Source organism: Thalassophryne amazonica, chromosome 13 (assembly GCF_902500255.1).
Source record: "Thalassophryne amazonica chromosome 13, fThaAma1.1, whole genome shotgun sequence".
In the NCBI taxonomy this organism is placed as follows: Eukaryota; Metazoa; Chordata; class Actinopteri; order Batrachoidiformes; family Batrachoididae; genus Thalassophryne; species Thalassophryne amazonica.
The window spans coordinates 19,985,544-20,004,383 of record NC_047115.1 but is presented as its reverse complement, the minus strand read 5'-3'; the positions used below and the strand labels follow the sequence as shown (position 1 = coordinate 20,004,383).

The 18,840-nt window shown below is 41.2% G+C and overlaps 1 protein-coding gene across 1 annotated transcript in view; it reads left to right on the top strand.

Annotated features, from left to right (window-relative positions):
- Positions 1-280: 280 nt before the first annotated feature.
- Positions 281-18,840, top strand: part of LOC117524020 (inactive phospholipase D5-like) — a 97,554-nt gene continuing 78,994 nt past the window's right edge. The window contains exon 1 of the mRNA XM_034185738.1: positions 281-754. Within this exon, the coding sequence (XP_034041629.1) occupies positions 749-754 (6 nt within the window). The 5' untranslated portion in view covers positions 281-748. The remainder of the gene's footprint in view (positions 755-18,840) is intronic.

Below are 18,840 nucleotides of genomic sequence, written 5' to 3'. Positions count from 1 at the left end.
GTATGTGTGTGTGCCTAATCTGAATGAGAATTACAATCACAATTATTCAGCAATGAGAGCGTGAGGTCAACATCACGTGTCATCGGATGTGAGGAGAAGAGCAGGAGTGATGAATGAGGAGAGCGGGACCATTTATTTGTGTGTGTGTGTGTGTGTGTGTGTGTGTGTGTGTGTGTGTGTGTGTGTGTGTGTGTGTGTGTGTGTGTGTGTGTGTGTGTGTGTGTGTGTGTGTGTGTGTGTGTGTGTGTGTGTTCATACAGGAGAACAGGGAAATGTGATCTTTCTGTTAGAGAGAGGGTGCTGAGCTGGAGAGAGAGAGGAAGGGAGGGAGGCAGAGCGAGAAGGAAGTGGACAAACAGTACACGATACAGTGAAATGCACAGACGAGAAGAGAGGAGGAAAGTGAGAGTGAGAAGAGAAGAGAGGAGAGGAGCGACAGCAGGTAGCAGGATGACAGAAACAGTGAGAGAGAGGATGATGCTGAATGCCTAGATGAGAAGATACTGTGGCAGATAGAAAGATGAGAGCTGATCAGGTGGATGTCAGGATTTAGGTGTGTCCTTTTTGTGTTGGAGGTTTCATTCATGTGAGCGTTTTGCTGCAGAACAGGTCAGACTCCCCTCCCCTGTAACTCCAGGGGGAAGCGACGGATCACACTGCTCGGCAGGACGCACGTCCGTGTAAACAGTCTTTGTGTGTGTGAAAAGCACATGTGCTTCAGTGTGGAGTGTCTCCGGAGGGATGCGACATGAAGGTGAGCTGTTCTCTCTCTCAGTCTGACAGCTGTTACGTGTTCGTGTCTTAATCACAGAGGCGATCTTTTAACTCTAAAGCCACGCTGTGATGCTCCGGCAGTACTACAGCATCTGTCTTCTGTCCTGCTGGTATTGTGATGATACCTTGTTCTCGACTTGTGTCCTGGAGATGATAAAGGGACCATGTTCTTGTTGGAAATATCAGATGTTCTGATTTTTATCAAGCTAAAGTTTTTTTCTGATATATTGCAAGATTTAAATACAGTTCAGGTTTTACTGGATAGTGAGAATTTGTACATTTTGTTGAAATTATTGGAAGCTTTTCTAGGTTTCCATGTGTGCCTGCTGCTGTGACAGCTGACTAATGAAGTCTGGTGATTCAGAGCTCTTGATTGGCTGAGCACACCTGACTTAATTAGCAGCAGGTGGATGGAGACGCACCTGCATTTGGATTCATGAGGCCACTGGACCGATGTGTTTGTTGACGCTGATACCTTTGCAGAGAATGACCGTGTAAGTCTTTAGGGTTGCAGTGCTTTCCTGTCTTAAAGTTTGGCTGTGGGACTTGGACGCTAACCAGTGATCTAAGGCAAAGACTGGATGTCTTTGACAGTCTTGTTGGAGGATTCTCGGGAACCGCTGGAATGACAAATCTGCAGTTATATCAAGTACAATAGGAGAAATACCACTTAGATTGTGAGGAAATGCCAGCTAAAACATTTTGGACATACAGTATGGACATCCAGTATGGTAGATAGGAGGTTATGTTTGATAGATGGGAAATGATCATTGTGTGCCATCCAGGATCTAGGGCAGATTTATAGTGCGGCAGATGTGGCAATGTGTTGCGCCAGCACAGACTTCCAGGCATGACTTGACTTGGACAAGGGAAGGTTTGAAAAGGTTCTCCAGGACCACTGCTGTAGGGTATAGTATAGTGGGGCATGATACTGACTTGATCATGAGTATTCCTTTCATTCAACCAATTCTTTGCTGCATATTTGTTTTATACATTTTATGACAATACCGCCTTTGTGTGAGGTCGCAGCTCTTTTAAGCTCCGGTCTCATTTCACTAGATATACTTGTCAGAAGGAATATGGTCAATAACCATGACAAACCAGTGGATCAAGATCATGGATGACCACGAATGTGATCTAGCATGTGGCTTGATGATGTAACGTGCCAGACTTGTACCATGTTAGATGTGTAAAAACTGTAGTTTAACTTTTATGTTTCCAATAAATCTCCCGGTGATGTCACAGCATGCACGACAATGTTACAGGTTCCACAGAAATGCAAGAGATTCTCCAAGTTGACAATGAAAAAAAGAAGCTTCAAACTTCTTGAGTTAAAACTACAACATGACACAATATGCATCCTGGAAGGTGATGGGGTTGAATCTGTATCTATACATTGGAAAACCTTAGAAGGTCTGAGAGGATGTTCCTGATGAACCTGGATATTGCATCATTATGTCGTGGTATTCGTTTCCCTATATAAGCATTCATTTGACACAAGATCATTCTAGAGGTGGCCAAAGGTCCATTGGGGAAATATGCTGCTAAAACACGAGGTAATATTTGTGAAATGATTGTAAAACAAATTTATAACTTCTCTGCAGCTGCATTCATATGCTTCTTTGCCGCTGCGAAAATATGTTTGTGGGAATTGCTGGCATTAGGTCACTAACAAGTTGATTTATGTATTTTCTAGACTATAAGTTGCATTTGTCCAAAGATGCATCATGAAAGGGAAAAAACATATATGAGTTACACCAGTCTTTAAGTTGCATTTATTTTGGAAATGTGATGCTACTGCTTCATGCCAAAAGAAACCAAATTAATTTAATCTGTGCATTATTTTGTTGTACAAGGAAAACAGAACTAAAAGTCAACTGCTTCTTGTCGTCACTGCACAGATGTTTTCATCTGTTCAGTGGCCCTCTTCACGAAAAGTTCACTCACTAAATATTATTAACATTGGAAAATCGTTTGTACAACATAGGTAAAAGATAACAGGCTTACTGTAACTTAGTGATGCTGTCCTGCTTGTTGCTGTTTTTGTTGTCTCACACAGTTCAAACAAGTATTGTGTTGAGTAGAATGAAAGCTATATTCCCTCATTTTATTCAAGAACACAGCCTTTCCGTTTGAGAGCATGATTTATTAAATTCACTTAGTTCAATTCAATAAATTTAAAGTCTAAATTTTTTAAGATGCAGAACATTTTCCATTCAGGACTTCTACTTCTGAAAAATAAACTCTGCTGGAACTTCATTTGGTCCCACTCCAAATATCACAGTGTTAAATCAACTCCATGCTGTGAATGGCTATTATTGCAGTTGAAAAACTTCATTTGACAAGACGATAGAGCTGATTTTACACTATAATAAAGGAGTATTAACCTCGCTTGCTCGGTTAATAATTTGTTTATTATATGGCTGTTTGGAGCTGTGTTTTTCATCTTTTGATGGTCTTCATTTTGCATGTCCACTTTGAGCTTGTTTGCTGTTAATTCCTCCAATTCAAACTCGTCAGTGTAATAAAATTCACTCGGAGAATGGTCTTCATTGCTCATAATTTCTTTGTTCTCTTTTTGTTTTATTTTGCACCATGAAAATTGTAAACAAAGCTGCAAATCTAATACGTGATCCAGGCCATTTGTGATGGTAACGGTCTGGGAAAATATCAGACCGTAAATCAGCCAATCAGAGTGCGCATACTGTGACTGTGCACATACTGTGATCCATTGTAGTCCCTGTATTACTCTGCAAAATTTGCTGTGTTCTTGGTTTATGGCTGTTGGCATCTATCTTAATGGTGCATTACCACCACGTTCTGCTCCAGATTGTGAGTCACAGTACCACATTCAGTATACAGCAGCAGTTTCCCACACAAGACAACTGGTATCAACTGGTGACTATAGATGATAGTGCAGTATGTTTTTTTTTTCATATATATAAATTGCTTCAGAATACAAGTCACAGGACCTCCCAACCTAGAACTAAACAATAATAATATGATAATCCCTGTGATTTATAGTCTGGAAAATATGGTATATTGTAGTGTCAGCCGTCACTGACTCACCTGAAGTATGTCAGTCTGTGCGTATAATTTTGGGTGATCAACCAGGGAATAGTTGTCGCTAATTTCTGCTTCCATGTGAATAGAAATATCTTGAAATTTATGCTCATTTTGGAAAGTGATGTAGGAGTAGAACAAATACCGTACATGAGTCTCAGTTGTTGAATTGACTTTTTTGATTTTGCCATCCTGCTCTTAAGCATCACTTACGAGTACGGTATTCTGTTTGCATGCTGATTCAATTGGCAATTTACTTGTTATAATTATTCACTTCTAACCACCAATTTAAAGCTACAGTGAGTAGGACTGAATGTCATATAGTGGTGAGGATGTAGATTGCATTACGACGTCATTGGTCGCAATTTTGATTCTCTTTATGTTTTCACTTCTTGGGTGACGGGGGTTCATGCTGCCCTCTTGTGATAAACAATACGTGTGATCCCCTTCTCAACTGTACACTAATGAACAGACGGTTATTAATGCTATATCTCATTACTGCTAATAAACACATCTAAATCCTACATAGTGTATCTTTAAGTACTAAAATGAGCGGAACTCATATGATTTTGCATCCAGGCTCGTCGCAGCATGGCTTCATACTCGCTGATATAACTCTTCCTCCTGAGCAGTGCAGTCTGAGGCTACAGGTGCACGCTGGGGCAGAGATATGAAACTCTAAGCCAATGGTCTGAGTGCAGCGATTTTTCAATATGCTGATGCACAGTTGCTATTCATAACTTCAGCAGGAAGTAGGAGGAGAATTTTCATGCTTGTAAAGATGATATGTAAAAGCTGTATTAGGTTGGTATTATTTCAGACACGGTATATCATAACTGGGAAGCGTGACACAAGCTCGCTCGTGTAGTTTCATCTGATCTTGTTGTTATGTGTGTGTCAGTTAATCAATTGTAAAATATCAGTTTAATCACACCTCATAAATGCTTCCAGTTAATTAGGTAAATAAATCTCCTGCACACCATCAAATTACTCTTTAACTGTATGACTTTGTTTTTCTGACATGATGAACACAAAAACAGTTTACTGAACACAGCTAAACTGCAAGACTACCAATATTAAAGGTGTCACCCCCTTTGATTTTCAACAAAATTATTATTAACTAGAAGCATCCAGAGAGTGCAAACCTCCGCCAAGGCCATAGGGTCACTGACGTCACATGGAATACCCTTTGGCAAAGAGACTTATTCCACGTCGTTTCACGCATCTACTGTCATGTTTCAGATTCAGTGGTTAACCCTCTGGTGTCTGAGGGCATTTTTTTGGAAAGTTCACTCGCCTGGCATAAATGTTTTATTATTGCTGTTAACAGCTCTCCCTGCATCCCACAATCAAGTTTTATATCTCTTTTTTTCAGGACAACCTGTTCTTTCAAAATATATATGCTATAGTTGCATTTATAAGTGTAATAAAGGTTTATAATCAGAAATAAGAAAGGAAAAAGTAAAGTGGAAAATAATTTTCCACACACATTTATTCAAAACACACAGCAAACTATAATAAACAATTGTTTTGACACTTTATAAAGGTAATTTGGGCTATTGTGTGAAAGACTGTACAACAAACAGGTTCAAACAATAAACACAATTGCACATTTTGAACAATATATACAAAATGGTCTATGCGTTTTGTTTGTCTTCATCTCAAAGCAATTTCTGTCTGTTGTTACACAAAGGTCACATTACAAACTTCTACTATGAAGTTGATTGTGTTTGTTCTCTCCTGCTCTGAAAGCAACATTCACACTTCGAGGCTCATTCAGTTTGAGGAGCGGCCCCTCCCCCCTCGCCCCATTGATATGGTAAACAGTGCTTTACACCGGCGCGAGAAAGCTTGCCACAGGCTTATCCAGTAACATTCACAGGAAAACTAGTCAAGCAATCCTGATATTCACACACTGTTTTAGCATGCGAGATTGTATGAAAGGCTCTCCATCTGCTCCGTCTGCTCACTTTCACTTTCGCTGTGCGTAATGGCAAAGGGCGCATTGGAGCAGCCAGGGGGCTATTCAAATGGGCCAATTAGTAACACATCACTCCTAGAAACAAGCTTTGGTGTGTCACGTGAGGTGAATCTGCCCTACGATTGGACTTTGGAAAACCACGTGATGGTGAACCAATTGGACACTCACATTGTTCACGTCATCACCCAGCTTCTATGAGGAGTACAAAGATGGTGGACAGTGGCTCGAAAGTCCACGGAGTTAACTTTTCAGCAAAAAAAAGTAAGTTTCTGTCTCATATTAAAAAGTAATTTTAGTAATTTAGTAAAGCTTGGTCTCAGCTGTCGTATATGATGGCGTCGGCCCCAGAGAGTTAAACCCTTAGATCTTCAGCAAATGTATTTATAAAGAGAAACTGTGTGAACTACACAAGTTTTTTGTATTTACTAATAACAAGTTTATTCAATGAGGAGAAACAAATGCTAAATTATTGTTGTGTCGTAACTTAATTTTTGTTCAGCCTTTGTGAGCTGTCTTCATGAAGTTAGATGCAAAAATGTTGAAATTGGCCCTATCCTGCAATGATAAAGAATCCTTAAAAAAAATTACTGGATCCGGATCATGTTCTGGATCATTACCAAAATGTAATGACTTCTAAGTTAGGCCAAGATACACCCCTGGTAAAAATTTCATTGAAATCCGTTGAGGATTTTTGAGTAATCCTGCTAACAAAAAAAAAAACAACCAACCAACCAACCAACAAACAAACGGACACGACCGAAAACATAACCTCCTTGGCAGAGGTAATAAATAGTTATTATGATGTACAGTGGTCCCTCGTTTATCGCGGGAGTTCCGTTCTAAAAATAACCCGCGATAAGCGAAATCCGCGAAGTAGTCAGCACTATTTTTTGCAATTATTATAGATGTTTTAAGGCTGTAAAACCCCTCACTACACACATATACACTTTTCTCAAACAGGCATTAACATTTTCTCACTTTTCTCTCCTGTGTAAACACTCTCTTTTTCCTTCTGGGCAAGAAGATTATAAACAGACACACGCAGAACTCTCCCTTCGCTCACTGCCTCCAGAGGTGCAGATGCGGGACCCGCAAAGAATCCAAGTCCTCTCTCGGTGGCCACGGAGCTCTGCAGCTGCGGTCAACATCCGCATCAAAACAGCGAGCGTAGTCTCTGGACCTGTTGCCAGATTTGGCGCAGCTCCCCACAACAGACGTAGACTGCTGGGGGGTTCCCATGATGCACTGTTTCTTTCTCTTTTTGCTCTGTATGCACCACTCTGCATTTAATCATTAGTGATCGATCTCTGCTCCCCTCCACAGCATGTCTTTTTCCTGGTTCTCTCCCTCAGCCCCAACCAGTCCCAGCAGAAGACTGCCCCTCCCTGAGCCTGGTTCGGCTGGAGGTTTCTTCCTGTTAAAAGGGAGTTTTTCCTTCCCACTGTAGCCAAGTGCTTGCTCACAGGGGGTCGTTTTGACCATTGGGGTTTTACATAATTATTGTATGGCCTTGCCTTACAATATAAAGCGCCTTGGGGCAACTGTTTGTTGTGATTTGGCGCTATATAAAAAAAAAAAAAAAAAATTGATTGATTGATTGAACAGACAGGAGGGCAGTGTGAGTGGCCCGCTGCTGCATTTACAGAGCCCACAAGCATGCAAAATTGCACTAAGAAAAACTCTGCAAAACTGCAAGGCTGCGAAAGGTGAACCGCGTTATAGCGAGGGACCACTGTATCTTTATTTCTGTGCAATACCACTCACTGGATCGGTTCGCAGCCGAGTGTGAAGCAGCTGGGATGAGGATCAGCACCTCTAAATCTGAGGCCATGGTTCTCAGCAAGAAACCGATGGATTGCCTTCTCCGGGTAGGGAATACGGCCTTGCCCCAAGTGAAGGAGTTAGGGGACAATGGAGCGTGAGATTGGCTGGAGAATCGGTGCAACAGGGGCAGTATTGCATTCGCTCTACTATACTGTTGTGACGAAAAGGGAGCTGAGCCAAAAGATGAAGCTATCTATCGTCCAGTCTTCGTTCCTACTCTTACCTATGGTCATGAGGGATGGCTCAAGATTGAAAAAACTAGATTGTGGGCAAAAGCGGCCAAAATGGGTTTCCTCAGGAGAGTGGCTGGTGTCTCCCTTAGAGACAGGGTGAGAAGTTCGGTCATCCGTGGAGAGCTCAGAGTAGAGTCGCTGCTCCTTCACGTTGAAAGGAGCCAGCTGAGGTGGTTTGGGCATCTGGTAAGGATGCCTCCTGGGCACCTCCCTAGGGAGGTGTTCCAGGCACGTCCATCTGGGAGGAGACCCCGGGGAAGACCCAGGACTTATATCTCCACACTGGCCTGGGAAAGCCTCGGGATCCCCCAGTTTGAGGTGGTCAATGTGGCACGGGAAAGGATAGTCTGGGGTCCCCTGCTGGAGCTGTTGCCCCCGTGACCCGATCCCGGAAAAGCAGTTGAAGATGAGTGATGAGTGAGTGGGACTACATGGCAAATATGGTGTTTTTTTTTTCCGTGAGATCTTTCTAAAAAAAAAAAAAATCAAAGGACCCATTTGTGCACATGTGTAAGGACATTTATGCTACCTGCAATGAAAACTGGGAACTTGGAACTTTCAACTACAAAAAAATACAAAATGTTAATTTCTCTACCATCTCATTTTTGCAAACTAGTAAATCAAAACATTGTAACTGGAGTTGGCGTTAGTACAGACAACTGACACAACAGATGTGTGAGTGCTGTCTTACCTCTGCCACAGATATACAGCAAAACGTTCATATTAAATATGATCAGATTTTATGTAGAGTTCTTCCCAGTGGGGTATCTATTCACCCATGTTTGTTAATCGTGTCTATCACTTTCTTCGCCTTCAATTATTATATTTTTGGCATTTTCAATAACCGATGTACATTTCTTTGGCTCAATAATGCTGACACAGACAAAGTTTGCCATTCAAGATCCTCTTTGACATCATCACAGAAAGTGTGTCATGGTGTCCTGTTGCCGTATTTTAATCCACGAGTCAAATTTCAGAATTGTTTCCAGACAAGGCAAATTACAATCATATTGTTGATAGAAGATTGTGACTTCTTTATTTCAATGCTAAAGAACAAAATATAGTGGTGACAAAATCAATTTTCTAACTTAAATGGTATAAAATCAAAAGTGATTACACCTTTAATGTTTAAAAGACATTGTCTCAAATTAAGAATGAGTGAATTTTGGTTGTGAAAAGTAATGAGGTACCACAGATAGACAACCGTCATCTTCTCCATGTTACTAGGACTGCTTTTTACCATCTGCGAAATATAGCGAGGATCCGCCCCATCCTGTCTATGTCTGATGCTGAGACCCTGATTCATGCTTTTGTTTCTTGTAATGTTCTATTTTCAGGGTTACTACAGTCCAGCATTAGGGGTCTTCAGCTGGTTCAGAGCGCTGCTGCCAGACTTTTGACACGTAGCAGAAGGTTTGAACATATCACACCCATTTTGGCATCTTTGCACTGGCTCCCTGTCTCTGTGAGAGCAGATTTTAAGGTTTCGTTATTGACTTATAAAGTTGTTCATGGACTGGCGCCATCTTATCTGGCTGATCTGGTGGAACTTTACGTCCCGGCCCGGGCTTTGCGGTCACAGGATGCAGGACTTCTCTGTGTTCCCAGGGTGAATAAGAAGTCAGCGGGTCAAAGAGCTTTTTCTCATCGTGCACCTACCCAGTGGAACAGTCTTCCTGTGACCATGAGGCAGTCAGAGTCCGTGGACATTTTTAAGTCAAGACTGAAAAAACATTTTTATTCTCTTTCTTATGAATAGTTTTTTTTAAGCTGTTTTTATTCTTACTTCTGTTTTTAATTATGCATTTGATTTTTTAAATTCATTTTTAATTATTTATTTAAATTTTATGATTAACTGTTCTGTGTGAGGCGCCTTGAGATGGCTTTTGCTGTGATTTGGGGTATTATAAGTTAATTTAATTAATTTAAATTAAAATTATTATTCTTCCACACTCACCATCTACATGTCCTACCTCAGCATGTCCATAAACTTTCTCTTCTGCTTATTTTTTCTTCTCCTGACAGGTGGCTCCATCCTCAGCATCCTTCTCCCTATATACCCTCAGTCCCTCCTCTGTACATACCACTGTCGTCTCAATGTCGCTACTCTGGCTTTGTCTCCAAACTCAAAATCAGTGTCACTTGGCACTCAACACTCCACCATACAGTCCATGAGCCAACCACATTGTCAGTACCACTTAAAGGGCCACACACATGTATAATGGCCAACTCAGGAGGCAGCTACAGCCAGTCAATGAAGGATTACAGAGAGAGGGGTCAACATTTAAAAATGTTTCAATCACATTGAAAAGTATACAACATTAATTATCTGATCATTCAAATTCCAAAAAAGGTATAACTTTCACTCTCTATGACTGAATTATTTGGAGTTTTGAGGTAGAAATAACAAAAATGTGACAACAGACAGTTTTAGTTTGTACAGGGGTCAAAAGTTAAGTTGCTCCAATTTTGGAAAAAGTGATGCAACTTATTGGTTGAGCTAACAGAATTAATAATGGAATAGCTTTGACCATGATGAATGCTCTCCAAAGTAATAGTTCCTGGGAACTTTAATTTCTTTTTTGTGTGTGTTTTGGCTCACTTCAGCAGCACAAAGGAACTCTTGCCACCATGATGGTTGGAAAAATCTGTTTGTTTTGTTGTTGTTATTGTTTTGTTTTTGTGTTTGTGTTATTTGTCTTTGTCAATGTCTTTTAATGCAACTTTGTAGTACTTTGCCCAAGACAAATTGCCTCTTGGGGACAATAAAGTTTATTCAATCAATCAACCAATCAATTATCACATGGGATGTATTTTGGCAAGGTTGATTCCAGCACACAGCAGCCGGGTGAGAGGATTTTAATCACAGGCTGAGGTCTAGTTCCATGCCCAGGTCGGTGTTGTGAAACACTCCTGGGCCATTGTTGGAGGTGAGATTCATGGTAATTAATGCTGTCACGGCCTGGCACAACAGTTCCATGTCATATCTTCTACAGAGTTAGAAGGTGATCATATATTACAGCGGTGAGATCCATTCAGCTCCGAGCCTGATGTGTGCAATGACGCGTTACTGCACACCATGGAGAGGTGCAGCTGCGAGTGGTGTATGGAGATATGGTGGCGACGATATTATTTGCGTTGCCCATGGGGGAGGAATGGACAAATATCTGCACTGTAGGGTCTATTGTGGATATAACAGCCTGTTCAGATTTGCAGTGGCGTGCACACAGTAGTGCACAGTGCTTTTGGTTTGAAGAGTGCCACATACATTTCAACAGTTCCTTTGCACTCCGGGAGGGGGGCATTATTATACGTGGCACGTGCAGGTTATACCGGCAGGCTTTACCGTGCCAGATCCATCTTGAGGTTCCCTTGTATGCGCTCAAATCATTTGGGATCCTGTTTTTCCACCATCAGAATATGTAAATTGCAGTTAGATGGTCCTCAGATTGCACATGGATCGCCGTCGGATAGGTGTCCCATCTCGATGGTGACAGGAGGATTTTGAACATGTGCATCACACTCTGGGCCACCGGCTGATTTTGACCAACTGTGTGGACTTCCGCAGATGGCTGTCAGAATGTTTTGGAACTGAAATCCAACACTTTTCGGATATGTGCCGATTCATCATTCTGATGCCATTCTGTGTGATTCTGGCTGTGTGTGACGGGGGTATCAAACAAGGTCATGTCCATTGGATTTTATGACATATTGAAAGTTACCCCCTAATGTGATGCAGTAATTAACCATCCTTCATTAATTTTTCATTGACCCTTCCCTGCCACCCTGGGATGGTCACTATACATTGTTGCGTAGGCTACGGTACACTGCGGCTGGATTGAAAGTGTTGTTTAGTTCCCTTAAATGGCACCGATTAGGTCAGAATTGGCTTCGGGCTCGTAGACTAGTACCCCAAGAACCACCTAAGACAGGTACTAAAAAAGTCTCCAGGAGTTTCATCATCATTTCTTCTGAAAATCAGGTCAGACTTGCTGAAAAGCACTGTTAGTACAGTTTGTCCCATATGGAGAGTCTCTGTGAGCTCACACAGGAGCTGTAAAGTCATTTTTGTTAACACAAAGCTCAGCTTTTTCCACCTCAGTCCAAGCTGTCAGTAGCTGTGAGTGGTGTCCATGTTTGGGATGAGTCAGTAATTACTGCACACTACATGACTCAGTACCTGCACAGATTACAAAAGCTCAGGCGATGTTTTCAGTATCATCCCGTTTGTAAATCTTTAAAGGTAAGATGTCCACACAGTCACCTACTGTGAGATGTGAGACATTGATCAGCGTCTGACCTATTACACGCTGACTGCTTCTCTGGGTGGGCGACAGAGGGGGAGAAGCGAGAGAGTTAGGGACGGGAAAGAAAATCAGAAAGAGTGAAGAGAAGGACGACGAGAGCTGTGGCAGGAGTCTTGCTCGATGTGGTTTGTAAAGAGAGAAGCGTCGATGTGGCTTCTTGTCATTCTGCTCACAGACAGCATCAGTATGCTGCGTGCACGGACACATGTTCACACACAAGCTCTCAGACCACATGTGCACAACGCCTCCAGACAGATGAGTACAAAACACCTGACATGGTAACCATGGTAACCAAACCAGTGACTCCTTCATCCTGGTTAAAAACAACAAAAAAACTAAACAGTGGAAGGGATCCTGCTGGACCTCAGTCCTGTTTATCAGAACTGTTCACAACAATTGTCAGAATTTGAAGTATGTCATTACATTTGCAGTCATCTGAAAGATGCAGCGGTGCACTTAAGCCGTGAACACACAACATCCATGTTAAGTAGCACCTAAGCCTTATGGGTAGCAGAGAGGAGGGACAAAAAACATGGCAAATGTCACTGCAAGTGTCTGCACTTAAATATTGTTGTTGGGAAATTACTGAAATGGCCTAAAATCACAGATGTGTGTGATCATGCCATCTCTTTGTGGATGCATTCATCTTCATCTCACACATACACACACATATATATATATATATATACATATATATATATATATATATATATATATATATATATATATATATATATATATATATATATATATATATATATATACACATACAAGGTCTGTGAGAAAAGTATCCAACCTTTTTATTTTATGCAAAAAATATATGGATTTGATTCATATGTTTTTACGTCAGCCAAGCTTGAACCTTCGTGCGCATGCGTGAGTTTTTTCACGCCTGTCGGTTGCGTCATTCGCCTGTGGGCAGGCTTTGAGTGAGCACTGCTCCACCCCTCTCGTTGTTGTTTCATTGTTAGGAAATGGCGGAATGATTTGGGCTTTGTTCCATCAGAATTTTTTCAGAAACTGTTAGAGACAGGCAGCTGGAAACCATTCGGAAAATTCATTTGGCTTTTGGTGAAAATTATATGGGCTTCACAGAGATTACGGAGTGTTACTACCGCTTTAAGGACGGCCCACAATGGCGCATGGCGCGCCGCACTCCGAGCCGCGATCGACAGGCAGAAACGACCATTTCATTTCTAAACAGATGGCTGGATGGATCCGAGACCATCGTGTGCAATTTCTCTGGTTATCACAAGAGCTGGACATCAGCCATTTTCCGGCAGATTTCACTTTTTTCAAGAGATTTTGTCATGGAAAGCTGCGCGGAGGCTTCGCGCGTCACGACGGATTCGCTGATGGACCGAGACAAAGAACACCTCCGTTTTGGAGTGTCAGAGGACAAGTTGGGACATGCCTATCTCAGCTTTCAGTGGCTTACCAGTCGAGTGAGTATAAGAGAAATTGTGGAGAGCTGGGCAAAAAAATATATACGAGGGCTGTCAATAAAGTATAGGTCCTTTTTATTTTTTTCAAAAACTATATGGATTTCATTCATATGTTTTTACGTCAGACATGCTTGAACCCTCGTGCGCATGCGTGAGTTTTTCCACGCCTGTCGGTGATGTCATTCGCCTGTGAGCACTCCTTGTGGGAGGAGTCGTCCAGCCCCTGGTCGGAATTCCTTTGTCTGAGAAGTTGCTGAGAGACTGGCGCTTTGTTTGATCAAAATTTTTTCTAAACCTGTGAGACACATCGAAGTGGACACGGTTCAAAAAATTAAGGTGGTTTTCGGTGAAAATTTTAACGGTCTTTAATCCAAAAAACATACGTTGTGTCTCACAGTACACAATAAAAATAACAATTCAAAGAACTCAAAAATAATAATTCTCAGTATCAATTCAAACTGTACAATTAGAGTATTATGGCACATTAATGCAGTAACTTGTTCAACCTTCACTCACTTCTGAGTTTTCCTAGTTTTGGCAGAAGTTTTGGAGCTATTGATAATCTCTGTTTTCAAATTCTTGGTCACCTTAAAATCCTTACAAATGCATGTTTACTTCAAGATTAATTTCTGACTACAATACATTTTTAAGTTATACTTTTCTCAGATTAGAAAACTTTTCATTCAAATCATTTTAATTAAAAAAAGATTCTTTAGAATTCTTTGATGTTCATCTGTAAATTAAAATGATAACTTATCTGTTTTTGTTGAGATAATTTCTTGATTAACATAAGAACAGTGTGCATTTGTTTTTAGACAAATAAAATAGCATGAAAAGTAATGTGTACATTTTTAAGTCTAGTAGATTCATTCAGCAAATGTTTGTTTCTGATGTGGGACAAGAAATATATTTCTTAAAATAAAACAAAGAAATATACTTGATAGTAAAAAAAAAAGAAAGAAAAAAAATTAAAAGAAAAAAATCTAACTTACTTAAAGTTGAGACTTTTCTTGCAGTACGCACTAACAATGAAAAAACTGTGTACCTTTATTTGGTAAAAATAAAAATAGGTTGAACAATTTACGAATGTAAAACTTTTACTCAGCTAGACAGTGAATGATTCAACATCCTGCAGCTAAAAGCTAACGTTAGCTGATAAAATTCAGCAGAGCACCAAGTCCACCTATAATTTTTTCATTACTCACTCACCTCGGATAAATTTGTAGTAGCTTCGTTGCTCAAACTCATTAATCTTGTGGCTTTGACTCGCAGACTGAGTTAAACTCTCGTCTGAATGCTAACGGCATTAGAATTTTTAGCTTCACACATTAGCTCCAATTAATGTATGATTACTGGAAAAACAAAATGCAACTCATAACATTTAATGTCCACAACAAAGTAAACCATTAGGAGAATGGCCGTGCAGTCCCCAAAAATATGACTTAATAAACCTACAAAAACTAAAACAAAATAACCCTTCTTCTTTGGCGCTTATTGCTGACTTACAAACCAACATGGAGCATTACCGCCACCATTGGTTTCAGCATGGAACTGATTCTGACATATATTATCAAAAATAACCTGGAAATGTTCCCCGCATGAGTAAAAACATGGATTTCCGGTAATTTCTGGAAAATTTTCATCACTGGTTTGCACTATACAGTACCAGTCAAATGTTTGGACACACTTTCCCATTCAATTCAACTAGCACTACCACTAGTACTAATGCTACTACTATTATTACTGATGATGATAATAATAATAACAACAACAACAGCAGCAGCCATCTGAGATTTCTGATGTCCACCAATCCGGATCCAGATCACCTCCAAAATTCAGTGGAGTCTTCCATGCCCTAATATCTATCTGTGGTGCAAATTTGGCGAAAATCCATGAAGTGGTTTTGACGTAATCCTTAAAAGCCTATATAAAGTGAAATCTTGATCCAGAATCCAAATCCGGATCTGAACTGACCAAACTCCAAACTTTTGGTTGGTAATGTACTTCAATTTGTAACACTTTAAAATGCTCCATAAGCTACACTATAAGATACATTTGGGTTGTACATTATTGAACCGACATTTGGTTTTCACATTAATTATCAGTAAAATAACAATTTTTTTGATTAATTGTACGTTGCTGTGGTTGTCCACCTTTGTGGTTTCAAAGGAAGTAGGTCACACTGTGGAACTGTGACATCTTATATAGACTGTGAATTTATTGGTTGAAATCATTTTGTGGGGATACAAACATCCCCTGAGTCCCTCGCCTCTCTCTCTTACTGTCATAAATTCACAGACCCACTTGCATGAGCAGAGGCTCCTCGCTGCTTCTCTGGGACTCTGATTTACGTCTCACTGTATAGTACACTCTAAAAAATGAACTGCCGTCTCAACAAGAAAAAGTGATGTAATATTTTGCATAGATTTTTAAAAGTTATTTCAACTTAATTAGGAAATTCTTGTGGATGAAAGTTTCTGATTGATGACTCAGATGAAAGTTTAAATAATTGAGTTGAAGTAACTTAAAAAAAATTTATGCAAATTGTTACCTCAATTTTTTTTTTGTTGAGACAGCGGTTCCTTTTTTACAGAGTACTCATTTATGCCATCCTTTTACTGCGCAAACAGTTTTTGGTTGTCTCGGTTGCTCCTTTTTGTAGGTTAGTATCAAGGTTGTGTTGTAGTTGACAGGAACCTGGACCCAAAAATGCTGGCCAGAAATGCAAAACTCACACCAGAACTTAAAGTAAAAAAGGGGTTTTACTGTGGATCCAGAGAAAGATTGGTACATGGGTAAGCAGGCCAGAATCAGCAACAGTATCCAAATCATGATATAAAAAGACGAGGTCATAAGCAGACAAGAGGTTCAAAAACACAGTACGACAAAATAAGATCAAAGACTGGGAACAAGAGCTGGAATGAAGACACTAGGTAACAACAAACTGGCGAAGCATATGTGCAAACACAGGGTTTAAATAAGAAGAGTAATCAGAGCAGATGAGGTGCAGGTGTGGAAGAGCAGACAGGAAGGGGGCATGACAAACAAAGAGACAAGACACACCCAAATTCCACCACCAGCCAAGAGAGTGCAGTAAAGTCAAAACTAAGCAAACTCCACTGTGCGCACAAAGAAAAGACACAAAATCCCCACACCGAGCAGATGACAACAAGCACCAAACAACCTCACATAATCCCCACATGACAGTAGTTTCTGTTCTCACAGCATGGCCGTAGCAGATGATCATCCCAAAGAGTCTGGTTTGCTTGAGGTTTCTTCCCACTAAAAGGGAGTTTTTGCAATTGTACCTGCTCATAGGGTTCATAGGGTTTTGTGAAATTGAATTCTATTTTGTTTTGTTGAATGTGAGCCCACGCTGCAGCTGTATTTTATTTCCACATCATTGGTCCCTTGTGGCCACTGACAACAAAAGGGTTAATAAAGATTAATTTATCTACTTCTTCAAAGGGTGGTGGGGGGGGGGCAGTTTCTACAACCCACATGTGGATGGGCTTGGCAGGCAATAACGTTTTTGTTGTGTGACAGTGGTTTTGTAAGAAAGTAGAAAAGCCTGGAGTCAGTGGTTTTAAAGTTAGTTTCCCTGTCCGTGTGCTGCTGTGTCGCCTCATTATCGGATTACTGGGAGCATCAGCATTCTGGGTGCAGCCATGACGGACACATGGCCAGAGGGCAAACTGTCAGGGTCTGACACGTCATAACAGTATCATCCAATGGAAGTGCTCAAGGCAAAAAAAAAAGTGCCAAAAATAAAATATTAAAAAAGTTTTGTGCAACTTACCTGAACAAGTTTTATTCTTCCTGGGGTCTGGACTGTGCTGGTCCATAGTATCATATCGCTTCATTAAGGCATTCCTACATTTTTCGATTTGAATTTGAACCCAGAACAAAAGCAACAATTTTTGTCATTGTCACAGTTTCCATGTTTGATTTATTCTTACTTTCTTAATATAATTACTTTATCAAATCATATCCATTTTGATCATTTGTTGCTCTGGCACCGTGTCCCTCTGGGCACCCTGTGGGGAGTGCTCCGGGAGTACGGGGTCCGGGGTCCTTTGCTAAGGGCTATCCGGTCCCTGTACGACCGCAGCAGGAGCTTGGTTTGCATTGCCGGTAGTAAGTCAAACCTGTTTCCAGTGCACGTTGGCCTCCGCCAGGGCTGCCCTTTGTCACCGGTTCTGTTCATTATTTTTATGGACAGAATTTCTAGGCGCAGCCGGGGTGTAGAAGGGCTCTGGTTTGGGAACCACAGAATCTCGTCTCTGCTGTTTGCGGACGATGTGGTTCTGTTGGCTTCGTCAAATCAGGACCTTCAGCGTGCAATGGGGTGGTTTGCAGCCGAGTGTGAGGCGTCCGGGATGAAAATCAGCACCTCCAAATCCGAGGCCATGGTTCTCGACCGGAAAAAGGTGCTTTGCCCTCTTCAGGTCGGTGGAGTGTCCTTGCCTCAAGTGGAGGAGTTTAAGTATCTCGGGGTCTTATTCACGAGTGAGGGACAGATGGAGCGTGAGATCGATAGACGGATCGGTGCAGCGTCTGCAGTGATGCGGTCGCTGTATCGGACCGTCGTGGTGAAGAGAGAGCTGAGTAGGGGGGCAAAGCTCTCAATTTACTGATCGATCTACGTTCCAATCCTCACCTATGGTCATGAGATTTGGCTCATGACCGAAAAAACGAGATTGCGGGTACAAGCGGCCGAGATGAGTTTCCTCCGGAAGGGGGTGGGCGCTCCCTTAGAGATAGGGTGAGGAGCTCGGTCACTCGGGAGGAGCTCGGAGTCGAGCCGCTGCTCCTCCACGTCGAAAGGAGTCAGTTGAGGTGGCTCAGGCATCTTTTCCGGTTGCCCCCTGGACGTCTCGCTGGAGAGGTGTTCCAGGCACGTCCCATTGGGAGGAGGCCCCGGGGAAGACCCAGGACACGCTGGAAGCCTTAATTGGACTAAGCGGTAGAAGATGAATGAATGAAATGATGATGTTGTTGCTTTTGTGTTTTGCTTGTTAAATATACAATGTGCTTGTGGTATGTACAAAGTTATCAGATGGCACCTTTTACAGAGCTTTTACTGAAATAGCAAGAAATGAAAATCATAGACCTGCAGGAATATAGAAATGTTATTTCTATTTCTGTTAAAAGTACCTGATTACCATATTTTATGGTCTAGGTTGCATCTGTCAAAAATACATTACTGACAA